Raw genomic sequence first — 21,349 nt, forward strand, 5'->3', positions numbered from 1 at the left:
CATTAGGTCATTCTCGTAATAAGATAGGACATTTCTTCCTATTCTGAGGTTTTAGATCATCTAAGCATGATCACTCAGGAGATGAGTCTTCCCTTTGTTTCTTTTTTAAAAATCCACTTCCCTGAAATAGAACTGACATGTAAAAAAACCATACATATTTAATCTATCAACTCAACAAATTTCAGGATAAATATACATCTGTGGGATCATCACCATGATCAAGGCCCTAGACATATCCATTATCTCCCAAACTTTCACTCCACCCACTATTACTACTATTTTGTGTCTAGCATAAGATCTAGCTTCTTAGGAAATTTTATTTATATGGTACACTGGTGTTAACTATGGGCACTGTGCTGCATGGTAGATCTCCAGAACTTATCTTCCATAACAGTAACTACGTACCCTTTGACCATCATGTTCCCATTTCCCTCTCCTCTCTGGCCCTGGCAATAACCATTGTACTCTCTGCTTCTGTGAGTTTGACTGTTTTAGATTGTACATATAAATGCGATCACACAGTATTTGTCTTTCTATATCTGGATTATTTCACTTAGTATAATGCCATTCAGGTCTATCCATATTATTGCAAATGGCAAGAATTTTCTTCTTTTTAAAGACTGAATAATATTCCATTGCATGTATATGTCATATTTGCTTTAACCATTCAGCTGTTGATGGACATTTGGGTTTTTTCCATATCTTTGTTATTGTGAGTAGTGCTGTGATAAACATAGGAGTACAGGTATTTCTTTTTGAGATTCTGACTTCAATTTCTTTGGATAAACACCCAAAAGTGAGATTGCTAGATTGTAGGTTAGTCTCAGCTTTAATTTTGTGAGGAATGTCCATACTATTTTCCTTAGTGGTTGCACCAATTTACCTTCCCACCAACAGTACACAAGGTGTTAGGTGATGATATCTCATTGTAGTTTTGATTTTCATTCCTCTCATGGTTCAATGATGTTGAAAACATTGTCATATACCTTTTGGCCATTTGTAGGTTATCTTTGGAGAAATGTCTACATAGGTTCTTTGCCCATTTTTAATTCCGATGGTATCTTCTTTTGCTTTTAAATTGTAGGAATGCCTTATATTTGGGGGGTATTAACCCCTTACCAGTTATATTGTTTGCCAATATTTTCTCACATTCCATAGACTAAGTTTTTATTCTGTTGATCATTTCCTTTGCTGTGCAAAAACTTTTTAGTTTAGTTTAAATCCACTTGTTTATTTTTTGCTTTTGTTTCTTGTGCTTTTGCTGTCATAACAAAAAAATCATTGCCAAGACCAATATCAAGGAGCCTTTCACTATGTTTTCTTCTAAGGGATTATAGTTTCTGTTCTCGTGTTTAAATCTGTGATCCATTATGATTTGATTTCTTTCTTTTGTTTCTATCTACATTCTTTCTTTTTTTTTTTAAAGATTTTATTTATTTATTTGAGAGAGAGAGTACAAGAGAGAGCACAAGCATGGAAAAGAGCAGAGGGAGAATCAAACTCTCACCCGAGCAGGGAGCTCAGGAGCTCGATGTAGGACTTAATTCCAGGACCTTGGGATCATGACCAGAGCTGAAGGCAGATGCTCAACCAACTGAGCCACCCAGGAACCCTATCCACATTATTTCTCCTCCCCCGCAGAAGAGAGACAGCCACAAATGTGTGTTGAAATACAAAAACAGGAGGTAAAAATGAAACAAAACAAAACCCCAGCCCATTATGAGTTCTGAAACTTTTCTCAAACACTTCCTGTTTAATTGTAAATGTTTATAGGTGGTAAAATATTTTACAAGGAAAAGTAAAATCCTAGTAAAAAAATCTCTTCTCTGAGTACTCAGAAAGGTTATGTTTAAGCTCACCATGACATACTAGTAGGGGTGGGAAAGAATGAATAGATTCAAGTAATAGGAGTAGAATTGACCAGTTTGGGGTAGTTTATCTGCTAAACCAGATAAGGGTATTCTAGACATATGCCATAACCATATATATATACACACACACACACACACACACACACACACACATATATATATATATATATATATATATGTATATACATATATATGAAGGCCCCTATGTAAGCATGTTTACTTCTTGGCAAATATCTCACCTTAGAAAAGTCTTGTGACAGCTGGGTATGCCATTAGTAAGGTGTAGAGTGCTCCAGCCATATTAGTTTGGGACCAAAAGAATTGGCTTAGCTTAAGACACCTTACTATGATGTGATTTGATGACACAGATGTGTCTCAAGTTGGGTTTGTTGACACAGGTCTTTAAAACATTATCATCATGGCTAATTTTTTTCAATGCCTATCTCAGGCTGACGGTTTGCATGGTCTTTCAAGCAACAACTCTGTAACATGAAGAGCACTGAGTGTCATGAATTTTCTTATTATAGAGAGCAATCTGGTTTTATAGCTTCCCTCCATTTTCCATAACTCATTCTTCATTTCATGAATTCTCTGCTTGTAAACTTTCACTTCCTCTGTTGCTGATAGCTTCCCATTCATATTCTCGAACAAGTTTCTTTTGCAGACTCATGGCTTTTGCTGATAGAATTCACTGAAAATTTCTGCTGCAAGGATCTGGCCAAATTCAGTGAATAAGAGTCAGGTTTTAACTTCTCTATTTGTTCTTAGAGTTCATGCTTGGCCAACACTTCATCACTCAGTTTGGAATGGAAGCAGTCACTATCTTTCTCCACTATTATTAACATCAGTTTTGTCTGGGCAACATTTATCATTTGTCTTTTCTGATTTTTCATTTTCTCACTCTAGTGCTCTGCCAGCTGTCTATTGTTAAATTCATCCCATCCAATCATTTTTGTTTAAAAATGATTTTTCCCTTAAATTCACAAGCAATATCAAATTGTCTTAGAGGCACAATAGACTTTTTCAGAATTTCTATTTATTCCCTTTTAAGCAAGATCTGTATCTATGTCTTTCTGAGAGTTTTACATAATTTATTACTTCACTAAGCCTAGTATAATAAGCCTAATATAATATAATAAGACTCACTTCAGTCTTATGTTTCTTACAGTAACTGAAACATCCTCTTCTCAAATCTAGTATTTTTTTGGTAAACCTCATTGAGTTTAGATTCTTACTTTATCACAACTTAGTTGAGCTTCATTTTCTCTCTCACATATTATGAAATTCTTTGTAAAACCTTTGACTTTCAATAGGTATGTTTTGCCAATTATCTTTTCCATTTCCTTAAATTTTATTCTTTCTCAATTCTCAGTATAACAGATGTATTTCCCACAGCATTTGGTATATGTATTTTTAAGATTTATCCATTCATTTTAGAGAGAGAGAAAAAGAGAGGGCACACAAATGGTGGGAAGAGGCAGAGGAAGAGGGTGAGAGGAAATCTTTAAGCAGACTCCCTGCAGAGTGCAGAGCTCAGTGTGGGGTTCGACCTCAAGTCCCTGAGATCATGACCTGAGCTGAAATCAAGAGTCAGATGCTCAACTGACTGAGCCACCCAGGCACCGCTGGTTTATTTCTTTAAGGTTCCGATTGAATATTTAAGACATATGTGTTCAGAAATATTCTTTGTTTCTTAATATCTTCAAAAGATATCATTGCTTTTTTAAAATCACTTTTTCATAATTTAATATATTTTAAATTATTTTTATAGTTTATTTCAAACTAGTTTTAAACATGAATGCAATTTATTTTTATTGATAAATTCTACCGTTAAAAAAAATTCTTGAGGGGACAATGAGAAACTAATTTCAATAAGCAAATAATAATTAGAGATTTCTGAAATTTGTTATGAAAATCATGACTAGGCTCTTCTGACATATTTTATGTGGGTGAGACAACAGTCAATCTCAGTACCTTCCACTGTAATTTTCCCTCTGGTAGTTATTAACATTTTCTCATTATTCTTGAACATTATTACATTTAAGTGTGAATTATTTCTATTGCCTCTTGGGGTGTAAGTTCAACCTCAGGACTCCGATATTCAGTTCTGGAAAACTCTCATCTATTATCTCTTAAACAAGGACATCTCTATCATTTCTTCTGGGTTCTCTTATTGATATAAGTAAAATTTTGTTCCTTGACAAAAATAAATAGGTAGGTAGGTAGATAGGTAATTAGACAGAAATATAAATAGATAGATAAGGTCCTAGTCTTTTTGGACTGCTATAATAAAAACCACAGACTGGGTGATTTATAAATAGCAGAAATGTATTTCTCATAGTTCTGGAGGCTGAGAAGTCGAAAATGAAGGTGGTAGCATTGTCACCTTCTGGTGAGAGCCCTCTTCCTGGTTCATAGCTAGTGTCTTCTCACTCTATCCTCACAGAGTGGAAAGGGTTAGGGAATCTTTGTGGGGTCTGTTTTATAAGGTACTAATTCCATTCATGAGGGTCCCAGCATCATGAATCAGTTGCCTTCTCAAAGCCCCACCTCCTACTACCATCATTGCTGAGGGTTAGAATTTCAACATATGCGTTTTGGGAGCACACAAACATTCAGAGCAGAGTATTTAGATAGAGAGAGAAAGAGAGAGAGCAGTATCGGATTTGTCTCTGGGCTACATTTTGCATTTTTTACATCAATTCGTTCTTCAACCATATCCAGGCTAGAATTTGAATATTTTGTTATTTTTATTTTTTATTTTTTTAAATTTCAATGTCTATTTTTCTTTTTATTATCTTCCAGGTTTCTAAAAGTTTCTTTCAAATACATTTTTTAAAAAGATTTTATTAATTTATTTGACAGAAAAATCAGAAGTAGGCAGAGAGGCAGGTGGAGGGGGGAGAAGGCTCCCTGCTGAGCAGAGAGCCTGATGCAGGGCTCCATCCCAGGACCCTGTGATCATGACCTGAGCTCAAGACAGAGGCTTAACACACTGAGCCACCCAGGTGCCCCTCAAATACATTTTTTAAAAAAGTTTATCTTTTAAATCCCTTACTCTTCAATAGATGTTACTTCTTCATTTATCTCTTTAAATATAATTAACATGCCAAATTTTGTCTGATTTTTTAAAATGATTTTATTTATTTGTTCATTTGATAGAGAATGTGTGTGCATGCATGCAGGGTGAGGGCCAAAGGGAGAGGGAGAGGGAAAGAATCCTAAGCAGACATGTTTACAGTGGAGCTCACAACTTAGGGCTCAATCCCATGACCCTGAGATCATGACCTGAGCCCAGATCAGGAGTCAGACACTTAATGAACTGAGACCCCCAAGTGCTCCTGTCTGATGGTTTTTAAAAATTAATTTTACCTGGAAATAATTCATGATCCTATTATTGAGTATTGCCTGTCATGGCCTTAGATTTCTTCATTTGTTTTGGAATTTTTTTGTGTACCCATTATGAGTAGGAGGCATTTTCTTTCTTTTGCTATAGTTTTCTCACTATGAATGCCTTTCTTTTCTCTGTACTCATTCTTTTTTACCTCGTTCTTTTATGTTTGTTATTACCTGACATCCTCAGCCTTCTAGACCAGGTTGGTCCTAAACTAGCATTTCTGGAATTCTGTCGCAGATGTCATCGAGTTAGGCACCCAAACAGCAGATGCTTACTTCATTTTATGATTGAGAGATTATATCTGTATTCTTCAGCCATTAAGCCAGAGACTTGGTTTTCATTGTTGTTGGTTTTTTTATTTGTTTGTTTGTTTTTCAGCTTGTCTTTAGCATTTCTAAGTCACTGATTCTGATTAGAGAACTTTTGTGTATTTATTCTCCAGAAATAGTACTTGTGGCCATCATTCCTCTGTCTAGAACTAGGTTCTAGAACTAGGTTCATGGCTTTATCTCTGCTTTCCACTTTGCATTTCTGGTCCATTTCTAGCCTGTGGACATATCCATTTCTTTTTTGAATACTAATTATTCTATTATATCTTATACATCCCATCCATCTTATACATAACCCATATCACCTCCTATGCAGACCACAGACATCATTAAGTATATAGTGTTTACTAACTGCTTAGTTTAAGTGATTTTGTATAGAAAAGTAAATCTGATTCCTAATCCTAAGGACATTGTAAATATCAGAATACGTCAATATATTTTTGTGCATGTATGTTTGAGTGTATGTGTAAATAAATATATTTTTCATACCTATTAGGGTCCTACTAAGTTTATTTGCCTATTTATGTGATTCTCCTTCTATTCTCAGTTTGGCCAAGTATATCCTGGATAGTATCCAAGAAATTTTACTCTATGCAAAAGGAAGGGAAGAAAGAAATTAGTTTCTCTTATTCCAGAATACAGAGAGAAATCTGAAATTCTGAATAACAGTTTTTGACTCTGCTGCAAAAATTCTTCTCCTAAAATTTTCAACCAATTTTATTATTTGATTGTTTTTAACCTCTTACAAAACACAGATGGCCAGACTAACTCTATGTAAAAGCTTGAGGGGAAACTAACTGGCCCACTGATGGTTCTGTTCCCATGACAGTGTTTCCATGTGGAAGTTGGTAGCTCAGAATCCCGTTGAAAGCTGGCTGGATGCTAAGGCCTGTACTGCTTGTCTCTTAAACTTTCTAGAGTTTGGAAGTCATCAGTCCAACTTAGCAGGTCGTTCTTTAAAACCAGGAGAGTCTGTATTTTCCTTGGCCTCTTTCTTGCAGCAAATATTATAAGACCTTAATTCTCATTGTGGGCTAATTATTCTTTTCTATTTGCCTGAACCGTAATTCAGTGGGAACTAGTCCTACTCAAGGAAATGAAGGCAGAAATTATATAATTGAGAGTAATGGCTTGAAAGCCATGAATGTCTAGAATCTTGTGTTAAGTCTGATGCATACTAGCTAGGTGGTCTTTATAGGCAATTCACTGGGGAAAAAAAAAAGAAGTTTTTTCCTCTACTTTCAAAGTGAGTCATCGTAAAGATTAAATATTTACTGACTGACAATAATGAGCTAGCTCCTTAGAAAAATGAGGCCTATATCTAGTATCTAAACACTTTCCAATTAAGAATATGATTTTAACTCCACTGGTTCTCAATTAGAGAAATTTCACTATATGAAAATTCATATGTAATAAAATGGAAATATTATAAGGATTATTTCCTTTATGAATATATACTTTTAATTAACTGTGAACTAAATTTTTAAAGGAATCGTGATGGACCTGACTGAAGAGAAACTATTGTCATTTGTGCTCAGTGCTTTTAATTATTAATATACTACAACCTTTAGAAAAAAATTTTCATAAGAAACATGAAATCTCAACAGTACCAATTTGTAATTAAAGTCTTTCTTTATTGATGTTATCCAGACAGGATGAATGAAAGTTCTGAATGTTTATGGTTCTTAAGTAATGCTAGATGATTAGACATCTGGCGTAGGTTTTATAATGAAATGAGGCTTAAGAGTTATGCGGATAGGATAATGCTGGCCTTTACAAATATCTGGTCCCTTTCTTGAGGTTGTCAGTTAAAAACAGTGATAAATTGTAGAAAATACTTACTAGCCATTTTTGAACAAGAAACAAAATATTAAAACCATGTTAAAAAAAATATTCTTTATATTTTAGGCCCTCCAGGGAAACGAGGTAAGAGGGGCCGAAGAGGAGAATCTGGTAAGTCTCTCTTTCAGCTGCTCCTTGTCATTAATGTTTCAGTTAGATTCCTGCATCTGTTCCTCCTAATTAATTATTATATTGTCTTTCTAGAGGTTGCGCATAAGCTTGTGTGTTTAAATCTCCTCTGCTAAACCTAGAATTTTTCTCATCTTCTTTCCATCAAACTGTAGATAGAAGTTTGGAAAATATTGTTAATTTTTTAATGTTTGATAACAACTGGGACCCAATTTTGGGTTACTTTCTGCATCAGGTGAAGTTGGGCCTTTCTGCTACAGTCGACGGTTTCTAGCTGCACACAGTGTGGCCATACGCCCACGCTTCCGTCTCCATAGAGAGCAAATGCAGGATCTTTATGAAAACATCTGCTTTGGGACACTGAGGCACATGTCTTGGAAAGCTTTATTGTTATTTTATCCAAGTGGTACAATTTTGTTATGCTTTTACTCTCATTCATTTCAAAATTTGGAATTTTATTCCTCTTGTATAACCCTAGAATTTTCGTGATGACAGCAGCCTCAGTAATCAATCCAGCATTTTCATTTTGTAGTTGAGGAAATAGAGGCCCTGGAGCAGTCAGGTGATTCGGCCAAGGCCGTGCAATAGTTTATGAGCAAAATTTGAAATGGGACCAATTGCCCTGGTGCCCATTTCAGTTGAGTTTTTGCTTTCAGGCCAAATCTCTGTATGTATCTTCCTCTTACCTTGCAAGGAAGAATTGATGGCCTGATAAGATTTCACATGGTCATTGACATTTTTGGCATTTTAGACTTTATAAAACAAGCAAGACAGTAAGTATACACTCTTTTGGATATTTGGTTTCAAAAAAAAATTTTTTTTTTAGTCTTTTTCTTCACTTTAAAGGTAATTTAAGGTTTGATTCTAGTGTGCTAAGAGATACCATTTTCCACTATTTTTTAGTAAGTATTTATCAATGTTAAAAACAAGCAGTTTCTAAGTGTTAAAATAGCAGAAATACTAACCTACCAAAAAAAGCAACAGATTGATTTGCTCTGGGTTGTTGTGTGTTTTTTGTTTTTTATTTTTTGTTTTTTTCTTGGTCTCATTTCCTTTTTCAGAAAAGAAAACTAAAGATGTCAAAGTAAAAGGGATTTATGAAAATTCAGTAATTTAGGCAGTATAGCTGCTTAATTCCTTTTAAGTGTTCTTAAAAGTTATCTTTAAACCTCATTTATTCTAAATAATTGGATGCTTGTATAGGGATCCCTTTCACAATACGAAGTATTATATTAGAAAATGGTTTATAAATATGTTTTAAGGAAAGAAATAATGAAATATTAGTGGAACAAAATAATAATCAGTGAATTGATCTTTGTCAAAGGAAATAAAAAGGATTGGGGGGAAAGGTAAACATTTCGTACTGATGTGAAGTTTTATAGAAAAATTAAAAAGTCAGTTCCTAACTTATTGACTACTAAAAACTTGTGTTTTAATTGAATATACAGCATGGAAATATTGAAATTTTCTTAGACATTGCCTGTGTTTTGATGAGGATGTACAGTTTCAAAGAAACAAATATTAGAGTTTAGTGCTTTATATATTGACAATGCTACTGAATGAAAAAATATTCTTAGAACAAATCATGGGTAAATTTCTCATTTAACCACTTTATCAAACTCAGGAAAGTTATATATCAATTCTCTCTAACTCGGCTATCATAAATGACCAAAGATCCTACTGATTCATATTTTATCTAAATTTTTAGGTATAAGTAGGATGTCTTAAGATGAACCTCTCAGTAATTTATAGACAGGTCTCAGGGAATCTGAACATCCATTGAAATTTCATGTAAAATTTGAAATTCAGATAGATGTAAATATACTTTTCTGATGTGGTATCAAAGTTGTCCATGACCTAATAAAAATTAAGAATCACTGAATTCTAAGTGACTTCTTCATCTTGTATTTTGCTGATGATTATGACAAGGTTTTCATCTTGTGTTTAATCTTAATATTTTGTATCTTCACTAATTCATCTTCCTCTTTCTCTTATTCTCTCCAACCCACCCCCACCCCACAGGTCCTCCTGTAAGTATATTTGCTGCATTTGGGCTTTTATACATTAATTGGGATCAAGTACATTAAAACCTTGTTATGACATCAAAATATATTCTATATTTCAATTAGAAAAATGTTACTGACCTTTGAAGAGTATTTAGTGTTGGGAAATTTTTTTTAAAATTTTATTTATTTATTTGACAGAGAGAGAGATCAAGATCACAAGTAGGCAGAGAGGCAGGCAAAGTGAGAGAGGGAAGCAGGCTCCCCACTGAGCAGGGAGCCCGATGTGGGGCTCGATCCCAGGACCTGAGATCATGACCTGAGCTGAAGGCAGAGGCTTAACCCACTGAGCCACCCAGATGCCCTGGGAAATTATTTTTTAAGTAAAGTATTTTGCATATGTTCACGTGCAAAACATGTTTATTAAAATAAACCTTATTTTTAATATGATCACAAACTAGTTAGTCTCCTGGGAATTTTGGAATAACTTACGAAGCTCCAGATATTAAATACTTTTCCTGGAATTCTGAGGTTTCTCTTGAAGCAAATCCCCATGCTATTTTGCACTTCTTTTTTCATCTGTTTAAACTTGTATCTGAAATATTTGCATTTGCCAGTTCACCAAATGTAGATGGCAACATGATCATGGAAATGATACCCCCCGTGGGCTTGGTCTGGTACTCCCTCCTTAGGCAACACTCCCTTTGAAGTCTGTTGGAGTTTGCCTGCTTAAGAACATGATATGGAGTCCTTGGAGGGTTGCACTTTCTTTTTTCTTTCCTTGAGTAGGTCAGAGCTCTAGCATTCCAGCCTGCTTTGCACTCACAGGAACAGATTATCTTGTCAGCTTTGAGCTAGATGTGTTTTTGAGTAATAATATCCTGGATATCTGTTGTCTGACCCCAGTGTTTGCATTGTCCACTGTACGTTTACAGTAGCAATGATCATTGGCCTTGAGATATTTGCTCATCCCGAATAGCCAGTTTGCTCCAGGGTTCAAAGACTCCACATTGGCAACGTATCTAACAGGCCAGCATGGTCTGGGGAGAGGGGCTTAGCGTATACTCGTTTACTTTATTCAGAGGAAGCATTGGCTTCCAAATATCTTTTGCAGTCTTCCTGCCAGGTTCAAGGTTGGAACATAAATCATGTTAGAAGTGACTTTGCTTCTGTAACTGACTTTCAGCTCCTGCTTAATGCTAGGCAGATGGCATGGCCCAGGTCTAGGAGCCTTAGTCTTTGGCTTCCTATGTAAGCCTTTGTCTTTAAAACTAGAAACAAACCATTACTACCAAGAGGAAACTCTGGAGATTACAGCCAGAATATAGTGCTCAAGACTTTTTTTGTTGGATGTAAGTATTAGAAATGCCAAGAGGTAGTTAAATCTTGCTTCTGCCATACAGTGACATTCTGGGTTCTAGTATTTCCTCTTTGGCCCTTCAAAAGTTTTCAGCCGCCATACAGCCCCTCCCTTCTTGGGACTATCTAGTAGTCCAGGTTCTCCACTAAAGATTTAATTGTTCTTTCTTATTATATAGAAAAAAAAAATCAAACTAATATGTTTAGGCATACCTGGGAGATACTGTGGGTTCAGTTCCAGACTCCTGAAATAAAGAGATAAACAGAATAAAATGAGTCAAATGAAGTTTTTGGCCTCCTAGTGCATATAAAAGTTAACGTTTACACTGTACTGTAGTCTCTTCAGTGTATAATAGCATTATGTCCAAAACAAAAACAAGGTACCTGCCTTAATTAAAAAATACTTTCTTGCTAAGAATGCTAACCATCATCTGAGATTTCAGTGAGTCAAAATAACTAATCACAGATCACCATAACAAATATAATAATAATTAAAAAGTTTGAAATATTGTGAGAATTGCCAAAATGTGACATGGAGATAAAAAATGAGCAAATGCTACTAGACAAATGGTTTCTGTGGACTTACTTGAGGCAGGATTGCTACAAACCTTCAATTTATAATAAAAAAAAACCCTATAGTCCTGTGAAGCCTGATAATGCAAAATGTAATACACATTTCTGTATATAGCAAGTAATATTCTAGGCACTCCACACACATACTTTCATTTTATCTCACATAAATTTTGGTATTACCATTCCCAATGCTCAGTGAGGGCAAGACTCACAGAAGCTAATTACCAATGATTGCACCTTTAGAGAGGGTTTACAATTAGATGTGTCTGGTTTTAAAACCTTTCCACTTACCACATTATCCCTATCCCTTATAAGATATGAGTATGTTACAACATGGATCGCTGTCACACAAGTTTGTCAGGCTATGGTCAAATTATATTCCTTGAAATAAGTAATTATATGTATTAAAAACATATCCAAGAAATGTAAAGGTGTTGCTCTAGAAAATGAGCATTCAGACTGTCCCATCTTGATGGCATTTTGAAGAAGGTATACTGTGTTTCAAAACTGCATGAAATCCAAGAAATAAGGTATAATTATGAGTTTTAATAATAGTTGAGTTTATAATTTATAATTTTCATAATTCAATAAATAAATTAATAATTTAATAAAAATGAGTTAATAATACTGACTAAAAGATAATTGATGTCATTTTAAAAAGATGAAAAACGATTGATTGCAAAAAAGAGAAAAAGTATCTATTGATCATGCTCTCTTTACTAATAGAATGGAGTCTTCTAGTACTTGGGACCCCATATCATGGGAACACTTATGGGTGAAATGCCTTATAATGAAATCCTCTTGAGCCTTTAATTTCTAAACACTTTCAAGAACGATTTTCAAGAAGGATTGGTGTTTTACCAAATTTTACTTTAGAGTTATAAAATATTTCCATTATATTTCTCCCATCTGAATAAAAATAAATGAACAGTGACATCATTATGGTTAAATAGGTTTACCAATGATATATTTATTTAGGTGTAATATCTAATTATTGACAATTGTAATTTGAAGTGACCATACTCATCCTAGTTTTAGCATCACTTAATTGTATGTGTATTTTTTCTCGTTGCATTTCTTTTTCATGAACTGAAATCTGAAAATTTCTGTATTTTTATTTTTAGAGTAATTTTTCCCCTAATTTTGCATTTAAAAAATATATTTAACTGTCTTCACAAATAAGAAATTGGATGAAATATCAAAGCTTATGCTGCCATTTTAATGGCAATTGCCCTTGTTTCCATCCTTTAAATTCAGTGTAAAGCACAAGGTGGTCTGAGAATTTCGATAGTCTTGCCTTTGGTAAGGAATCCATGGCACAGAGCCTGTGCCAGACCCCTTGGCAAAAGTAAATTCCTCGAGCTCCTTCTAGCTATGAGCTTTTGTGGTCCCATGGTTTCCCATGTACAGAAAGATTATGAAGTGTAACCTCATGTCTTGTTGTGTATTTTCTTGCCATTCATGTTCATTTGTTGTGAAATGTGCTCAGTAGGTACAAAACAGCATTTGCACACTTAGGAAACAAACAAATAAAAGATTGATTAGCCTGAAGGACAGTATCAGATCTCCTGCCACTAATAGTCACCTTTTTCATTGCCTTTCTGAAGTAATATCCTGAAGTAGAATTTAAAAAAAAAAAAAAGCATAATGATAGAATTTAATTTAGCAACTTTCCATTTATACCTTCATTTGATATATTTTGGAAAACTTAGGTATGTTACACTAGAATTATGTCTGGCCAAAGTGAGTATTCTCTGTCAGTTTCTATGTCTTGCATATTGAGGTCATTTATAATTTAAACCCTGAAATACAACTTGATTTTGATCCCACATATCAATTCACTCTTTAGGAAGAAGCTATTCAGCTTAAAACTCAGTTACCCTCTTTGACAAAAAGATATCACTATCATAAGAGTCTCTATTATAGAAGGCTCCAGTGGAGTACTCTCATGTAATTTACTTTTACATGGATATCAGGAACTTTTTTCTATTTTCTTTTTCATAAGGGTAACATGTATTCAAACATTGTTCAAAAGGAATCCATGAAAGTGGTTTGACTGCCTAGCTTGGTATCATGAATATATTTGCTAGAATGATTGACCTGACCATTGTGTTACCTGATTGCACACAGCATGAATTGTACCTTCTATTTTGGATGTCTTAAAAATACATTCATGTTTCAATAAGAAGCAAACAGTAAGATAAAAATTCACAAAGTGACTTCAGAGTTTTCAAATGTAGCAGATTTTGCAGTATTTTGGACCATTTTTCGAGTCAGTGGAGGATGTGGTTTCTCGGTCCTTTTGTCCCCAAAGGAAGTGCTATTCTAATATTCATAGGTTGCAGATTCAATCGAGTCCTATAAGTGTAGCCAGAAAAGAGTCAGGAGACCTGTTTTAACTGGCTCTTTATTTGTATCGGTCTATCAAGCTGTATAATTGTGCTTGACTGACAGAGATATGATGTTATTGTTGGTAGAGTAGAACCCTCTGAGGTGTGAAATACGAGGCTCTTGTGCAGCCTATTTTGTCCCATCTACCTTCAGCAATTGTCAACTCCATTTGAAGCCCAGAATCTTGTTGACAGATGAATGAAGCAGACTTAGCCAAGTTAAGCTTACAATGCTATTTCTGCCAATATGGTAGATGAATTAGGAAAAGAAATCTCTGAGGAAATTTTTAGATGAAAAACTCTGATATCTTTACTTCATATTGAAAAAGCAATATGACTTTTAAGTCAATAGTAAATCTTTTCCAGATACACTAATAATTGCAGTTTGTGGTAAACTTCCATCAACATGTCACTTTACAGACCAATTCTCATACCAGCCTCATGATGTAGAGATTTATTATATCCATTTTACAGACTGAGAAACTGAGTGTTGGGCTGGTTAAGTAATTTTGCTCAAGCACTCACATTTAGCAGGAAGCTGGACCAAAATTTGAACCCATGTCATCTCTATCTCTCTTAAGCCCATTTCTCCCATTCCCATATCTCTGTAAGATGTTTTTCAGGCAAGTAAGGTTTAAGGTTTACCACTTTCTTTGCAAATACCTTCTTTGTTGTGTCTTATCCTACCCTCTGTTATTTATAGTTCCTATTAAGTTTTCTTAGTTACCTATAGATCTCCCATCTTCTATATGCGCTTTCATACAGCTGGTTACTCAAGATAAGCTTATAAATTATCTAATTCACATCTAATGAGAGATGACAAGAGCTTTTCCTCTGAGTCAAGAAAATTAAATATAAAATTGTCTTAGAATATTTCAGTAAATGTTCCTTTAATTTCTTCTTTGTTATATTCCTGTTTAATTATTAGCATATTTTAATTTCTATTCAGGCTCAAAGAGTATGGTTTTGGGTGTATAGTGGCTTATTTTTTCTATAATAACGGGCATTATTGTTGATAGAGCAAACCATTTATCTTAGAGGAAGCAGAATCACGATAATATACTAGGATGGCTAGATAAAATTCAGATATAGTCACCATGACAAACCAAAGAAACAGACAAAACAAGCCTGGAGAATGTTTGTATCTAAGGCTGTTTGGGGACAGGGCTATAATAGAATGACCATAGGCTGTCACAGATGGGTAGTTCATTTTGGGACACTGAACACAGGTTTGTCTCTTGGAACAAATGGTAGAAAAAGTGGATATAACTATAATTCTTACATAGAATAGATTCCCTAGTGTCTTTTTACGTTTTCTGTTTTGAGTGATTCAAGCTGCCATTTTTGAAGAGGGAAATGTGTTTAGTGGCAATTTATTTCAATGCTCCTTCTCATATTGTTTATGTAGATTTAGTGCCAGATTAAGCAGAACTTTGGAATTTTTGAAAAGGGAAAGATAATGGGAAAAGACCCACAAATTGAGGCAAATAAGGGTATTTAAAAAGGGGGGGAGAGGAGGAACTAGACATACAAAAATATTGACAATGTTTTTCTTTGCAACATTATTTTTTCTACTGATCTATTTCTAGATGCCATCTGTTTTAGAATAACTGTAGCTATTATAACAGACAGACCCTGAGATGTTAGTAGTTTACCACAATATACATTTATTTCTTATACATGATGATGAGGGATAATCTTTCAAGGACCCAGAGTGATGGAGACTATCTTTCATCCAAGTGTTCTAAAGTTACACTGAGCATAGATACGCAGCCATCAGATAAGAAAAATAAGGAAAGAGAGTTAAAGGTTAGATAGAAGAATTTTTTTTTGGCCAGCACTTGAAGTTCAGGGTTTTATGGTTTATATCACTTTCGACCACATTCCTTTGGCAAGAGTCAACTTCCATTTTCACATATAACTGCAAGAGAGAACAAGAAATGTAGCTGTTGCTCAGAAGAAAAGGTAAACACATTTGGTAACAGCCAATCTCTGCTGCCCTGTCTGAAAATAATTTCTTAAGAAATAGAAAAAAAAAAAAAAAAAGGAATAGAAAAAGCCAGAAATCCTCAGAGAGATTTACATAGGTATGCCACTTGGGTAATAATGTAACCTCTGTCTTACTGGTAACATTTTAGAGAAGAAAAACATTCTTCAAAACTATTATCACTAGAAGGGGGCACCTGGGTGGTTCAGTTGGTTAAGCATCCATCCCTTGGTTTTGGCTCAGGTCATGACCTCGGGGTCATGGGATTGAGCACTGTGTCAGGCTCTATGTTCTGCGTAGAGTCCGCTTGAGATATTTTTCTCCCTCTCTTTTTCTCCCCCTCTGCTCCTCTCCCTACTTGAACTCTCTCTCTCAAATAAATAAATAAATAAATAAAATCTTAAAAGAAATATTACTAGAATTTTTGGACAGGAAGTAAAAGTAAAAAGGAAGAGGGTTTGTTTTTGTTTTTGTTTTAAGTTGGGAATTGGTTTATAAGAAGTAGGGTTTTAATGCCAGGTCATGAGCCCCAGTCCTGCCCAGGTTACTTTGTAACATCATTGATAAGGAGGGCTTTTTAACTTTAAGCATCATCAGGCTCTGTTATGGCTTTCTCTTTTTTCTTCTACTGTCTCTTGTGCCACTGAGTGACTTCATTACCTTTGCTACAACAGTATTGGGTTCAGGCTAACCTACTCAACAAGGAACAATTCTGATTATCTATCCTGTTTCAAACTCTCAGTTGTTTCAGGTGAAAGCTTAATGTTTAGTAATACTTTTATGAAAAAAATGACTAACCCTTTTATTTTTCTTTTTTCATTTTTACTTTTTAAAGGGCTGATTGTGTTTTTTGGGGGAGGCTCATGTCCTAAGTGTGTGTACATGAGTGCCTTCCACCAAAGTCACCCCCAAAGTCCCAACTGTACAGCCAAAGCCTCCATCTGTGACTAATGCTTTTAATGCGGCTCTTAGAAGGTTTGAAAAGTAAGCAACTGTCACTCTTTGGTGGAAAACAGATGATTAAAACCAAAGAGTTTAGACATGCATCCTCACTCTCCCAGAGATACTTGATAGATGAAATAATAGAGAGTTAAAAGAGTGTTTCTTTTTAGATTAAAAAATAAAAAACAGAACAGGTAGCACTAACACAGTCAGAATTACTAAAAAGGAACCTCTCAGTTTTAAAGTTTTTGCTCTAGGTTGCTCATCAGACACCTGTAAACCTTTCAAGTAGCCAGTCTACAAACAAATGGGGTGTCACAGCACTCTTCCCTGTTTGACTTTCTTGTGATCAAATATTTAGTTATGTTGCTGAATTTCTAAGACTCTCTGCCTATGTAATCCTGCAAATAAAAAGCTTCTGGGACAAGGGGAGATAATTATATGACTTCCCATTTGTGGATTTGTGGGCGATAACTAGCCTGGTCAAGAAAGTCACTCTAAAATAAAGTGCTATTAGAAAGCAGTTTGGAATCATTTTGAATGTTAGCATTTTGAAAAAAGGTCAAACAAGTAATTGAAGGGTACATCATTGTTTCCTCGTGAATGTCTATGTACTCAATAATCTTTGTGGAACATGCGATTACAAAGAAATCCTCAATGTTCCCGTTCTTCTAAACTAGCTACTTAAAATTCTGTGATTTCCTCTTGTAAAAGGGTGGCTTCTGCTTCATTTCTGATGATGGGGACACCATGAATTTGGCCTACATTTGGCCTCAGTTGACTAAGTGACCTGTTTGATCAGAATGGAGTTCTAGACTATAATACAAAAAGAATTCTCCCATCTAGATGTTAAATGAACCTTAGTTCTAGCTTTGGTGTAATTAAAAGTCAAGCCATGAACCTAAAGTATCTTAGGTTACTTAAATGTTCATATGATTTTAAAAAAATCATTCTGAATGATATTTTTAAAGCCTTTTTTATTTTCACAAGTCCACATGCTTTCTTGAGATTTGCTTAGGGTTAAATAAAATAACGCTTTTTTCTCATTTTCTTACTTGTTAATCATTTCAGTCTCAGAAATACATATACATCTCTAGCTTTTATTTCTGTAGAATTTTTTTTAATTAGAAAGTATGTCTTTATGGTCAAGGAAATGAATAAAGTATAGAATCATAGGATATAGGGTCAGGAGATATTTTAAAGGGTTATTAATAATTAGCTAATACAGTTATTCAAATATAGTGCCATTTATCACTGATTCATTCATCAAACTAATATTGAGTATCTAATATATGCCATACCCTCTGCTGTATATGGTGGTGATAAAATAGATAAGACGCGGTCTTCAAGGAAATTAAGAGTCTAGTGGAGGCAAAACAAACAAAAATATAGCAATATTATGTGAGAAGTATGCTCTGGTTATGTCCAGGTACAAAAGAAGAACAATAGAAGGGTAAATAACTCAGATTTGGGTGGGGGATGAGATCAGGGGTACCTCGGATTTATGATAAGTCAAGGAATTATTGGTATGAAAAACTTAAGTAAAGCAATGTTTTCAGGAAGGCTAGCATTTTTGAAGGCTTTGAGGCATGAGACAGAATGGTATTGGGGAAAGCTGCATTTTAAATAGTTTGAAGTGTAAAGTTCAGGGCCATAAATCAAGAGAGCAGATACTGGAGTGGATAAGTCTGCAAAGGACCATGCAAGCATGCTAAGTCATTACCCTGAGAGTATAAAAAGTCTGAAATATGTAAGAAGTAGGGAGACATGGTCAGATGACTATTTTAGGAAGATCATTCTTGCTAAAGGACAGAAGGACAAAAGGGAAGTGAGAGATGATTAAGATACTGTTGCAATTCCTTAGGTGAGAACTGTAATGGCTTGGAGAGAAGTAGAGATTGGGATAGATTTAGGTGCTGTTAATGAGGTAGAAAAGGCAGAAATTTGTGACTAGATGTAAGGGTGAAGAAGAGAGAGAAGTGGGGGTGATTCTCAGGCCTTGCTCTGGGTAATAATAGTGCAGGCCACTGGGACAAGGAATAAAGAAGGCAGAAGAGGTTTGGTCTAATGGAGAGTTATAGATGCATATTGGACATTCAAACAGAAGCATCCAGTTGCCAGTTGGCTATGTTGTCATTCCACTCAGAAGAAAGGTTTGAGCTGGAGTGTCAGCTTGGGAACAATGAAAGTGGAGCTGGTTATTGAAGTGATTGACGTTATCAGGCTATTCAGCTCATGAAGACGAGACCCTCCCCTACTCCCTTTTAGAGTTTGTCCCTTAAGAAGTGGGTGGAAAAATGGGAGCCCTTAAAAAAGACTGAGATGGAAAAAAGGAGCCCTTAAAGAAGACTGAGATGAAGACTTAGGGAGGTGGAGAGAGAATCAGGACATACTCAGTCAAGGGAAACGAGGGAAAAGTCTTAAAACGAAGAGAGTGGTAAACAGTGTTAGATAATGCAAACTAGTAAATGGGATGAAGACGGAAAAATGTGCACTGTGTTTACCAATACAGAAAGCCTTGGTGCTGTTTTTCAGAGCACCCCAAGCACATTAATTAACATCACTTTGTTCCCTGACTGCGGTCTATACCTATCAGCCATTTTGCCCAGAGTGGGTAGAACAGATGTAATACAAATCAACCACAACTGGAAACTGGAAAACTCATGTATCCTCAGGACAGCACATTTTATTAAAATGTCTCTTTTGATTATTCCCACAATGGGAAATAAGTATAGCTTTTGGATGTAAGATACATGCAGTGCCAAATTGTAACTCACAGCTCATGAGTACAAAGGAAGGTCTTTCATTCAGTTTCTCCCTCCATCCCTCCTATCCTTCTTTTGTTCCTTAAATTATTTTTCTTAAGACTTTATTTATTTATTTGAGAGACAGAGAGTGAGAGTGAGGGAGCGAGCACAAGCAGGCAGAGGGACAGAGGGAGAGGGAGAAGAAGTCTCCCCGCTGAGCAGAGAGCCAGATGCCAGGCTCCATCCCAGGACCCTGCGATCAGGACCTACCTGAGCCAAAGGCAGGCTTCACCAGCTGAACCACTCAGGCACCCCTCCTTAAATTATTTTAAAGATAGAGTCCTCTCTCAGACAGCTTTTAATTTGGTTGAAGAGAATAGCCTTCACTGTTTACTATTTATTAACCCTACAAGTCACTTTATACTTAAATGCCAAATTAATGAGCCAGATAATCAAAACACTAATTCTGAATGAGAAAGTTCTATTAAGCATATGAATGACTAGGAAAATTGGAACTTGAGCTGAGACCTGAAAGATGGGAAATAATTGGGTCAGTGAAGAAGGAGAAGGTGGCCTAAGAGGTTGAAATGAGCCATTGGAGAGGCCAAGGTGTCTGGAGTCAATAGCTCTTGATAGAAGTAGTAGAGGATATTCTGGAATGCTTGGTCAGGATTCCACAAGGAGAGCCTTGAATGCCAGACTTAGCAGGATATGGATCTTCAATTTTGATTAAAAAAAGCAGTGGGCATTTGGTAAGCAATAAATGAAAGCCTATTTTGAACGATTGATCTGAGAGTAATTTGTAGGTAGCTACTGGAGGAAACGTGAAGAAAACCTAAGATGGGCTTCATCTGAGATAACTTACCTTAGAAGAGTGATAGGATTTATAGAATGAATATGAGGAATGAACCAGAGGAAAAGTGAAGGATGATTCTACAGTGGGGACAAATAGTACACCATGGGAGCAGAAGCTCAAAAAAGGAATATTTTATGGAGGAAAAATTTGTCATTGTTGAGATTTAGGGTTTGAGTTATTGGTAAGATACCCAAATGGAGATAGTTGTGATTTTAGAAGATACTAAACTCTTCTCACTGTGACCAAAAATGATCATTCACTTGGCCTGTATTCTCTCTACCTTGTATTGCTGGCATGGTTGAGGTACAAAATGGCAAACAGTAGGGTTGAAAACAACAGAGGGTTGAAAAGAATCCACTGCGTTTTCCAGTGAAAATGGGTTTGGTGACTGTATCAGTCAAAGATTTCCAGAGAAACAGAGCTAATAGGATATCTATTAGAGAGATTTACTTTAGGAATTTTGTCACATAACTGTGGGAACTGGTTAAGTCTGAAATCTGTAGGGCAGGCCAGCAGAGTGGAAACTGAGACAGGGCTTCTGTGTTATAGTCTTGAGGCCAAATTCCTCTTCTCTGGGAAGAGAAGGTTCTTGCTCGTAAGGCCCTCAGCTGGTTGGACAAAGCACACACATATAATCAAGGACAATTTGCTTAACTCAGAGTCAATTGGTTGTAAATGTCAATCATATCTCTAAAACAGCTTCATAGTAACATCTAGATGAGAGTTTGACCAAACGACCAGGAACCATAGTCTAGCTACACTGACACAAAATTTTTTTTAAGATTTTTTTTTTTTTTAATTTGACAGACAGAGATCACAGGTAGGCAGAGAGGCAGGCAGAGAGAGAGGAGGAAGCAGGCCCCCCGCTAAGCAGAGAGCCCGATGCGGGGCTCGATCTCAGGACCCTGAGATCATGACCTGAGC

At 35.6% G+C, this 21,349-nt stretch overlaps 1 protein-coding gene across 2 annotated transcripts in view; it reads left to right on the plus strand.

The window, feature by feature from the left end:
- The window catches only part of COL25A1 (collagen type XXV alpha 1 chain), a 465,856-nt gene that overhangs the window by 247,005 nt on the left and 197,502 nt on the right, over positions 1-21,349 (plus strand). For both annotated transcript variants that reach the window (XM_044224287.1, XM_044224288.1), the window contains exons 3-4: positions 7,506-7,550; positions 9,591-9,598. In XM_044224287.1, the coding sequence (XP_044080222.1) occupies positions 7,506-7,550; positions 9,591-9,598 (53 nt within the window). The remainder of the gene's footprint in view (positions 1-7,505; positions 7,551-9,590; positions 9,599-21,349) is intronic.

This window comes from Neovison vison, chromosome 11 (assembly GCF_020171115.1).
Source record: "Neovison vison isolate M4711 chromosome 11, ASM_NN_V1, whole genome shotgun sequence".
In the NCBI taxonomy this organism is placed as follows: Eukaryota; Metazoa; Chordata; class Mammalia; order Carnivora; family Mustelidae; genus Neogale; species Neogale vison.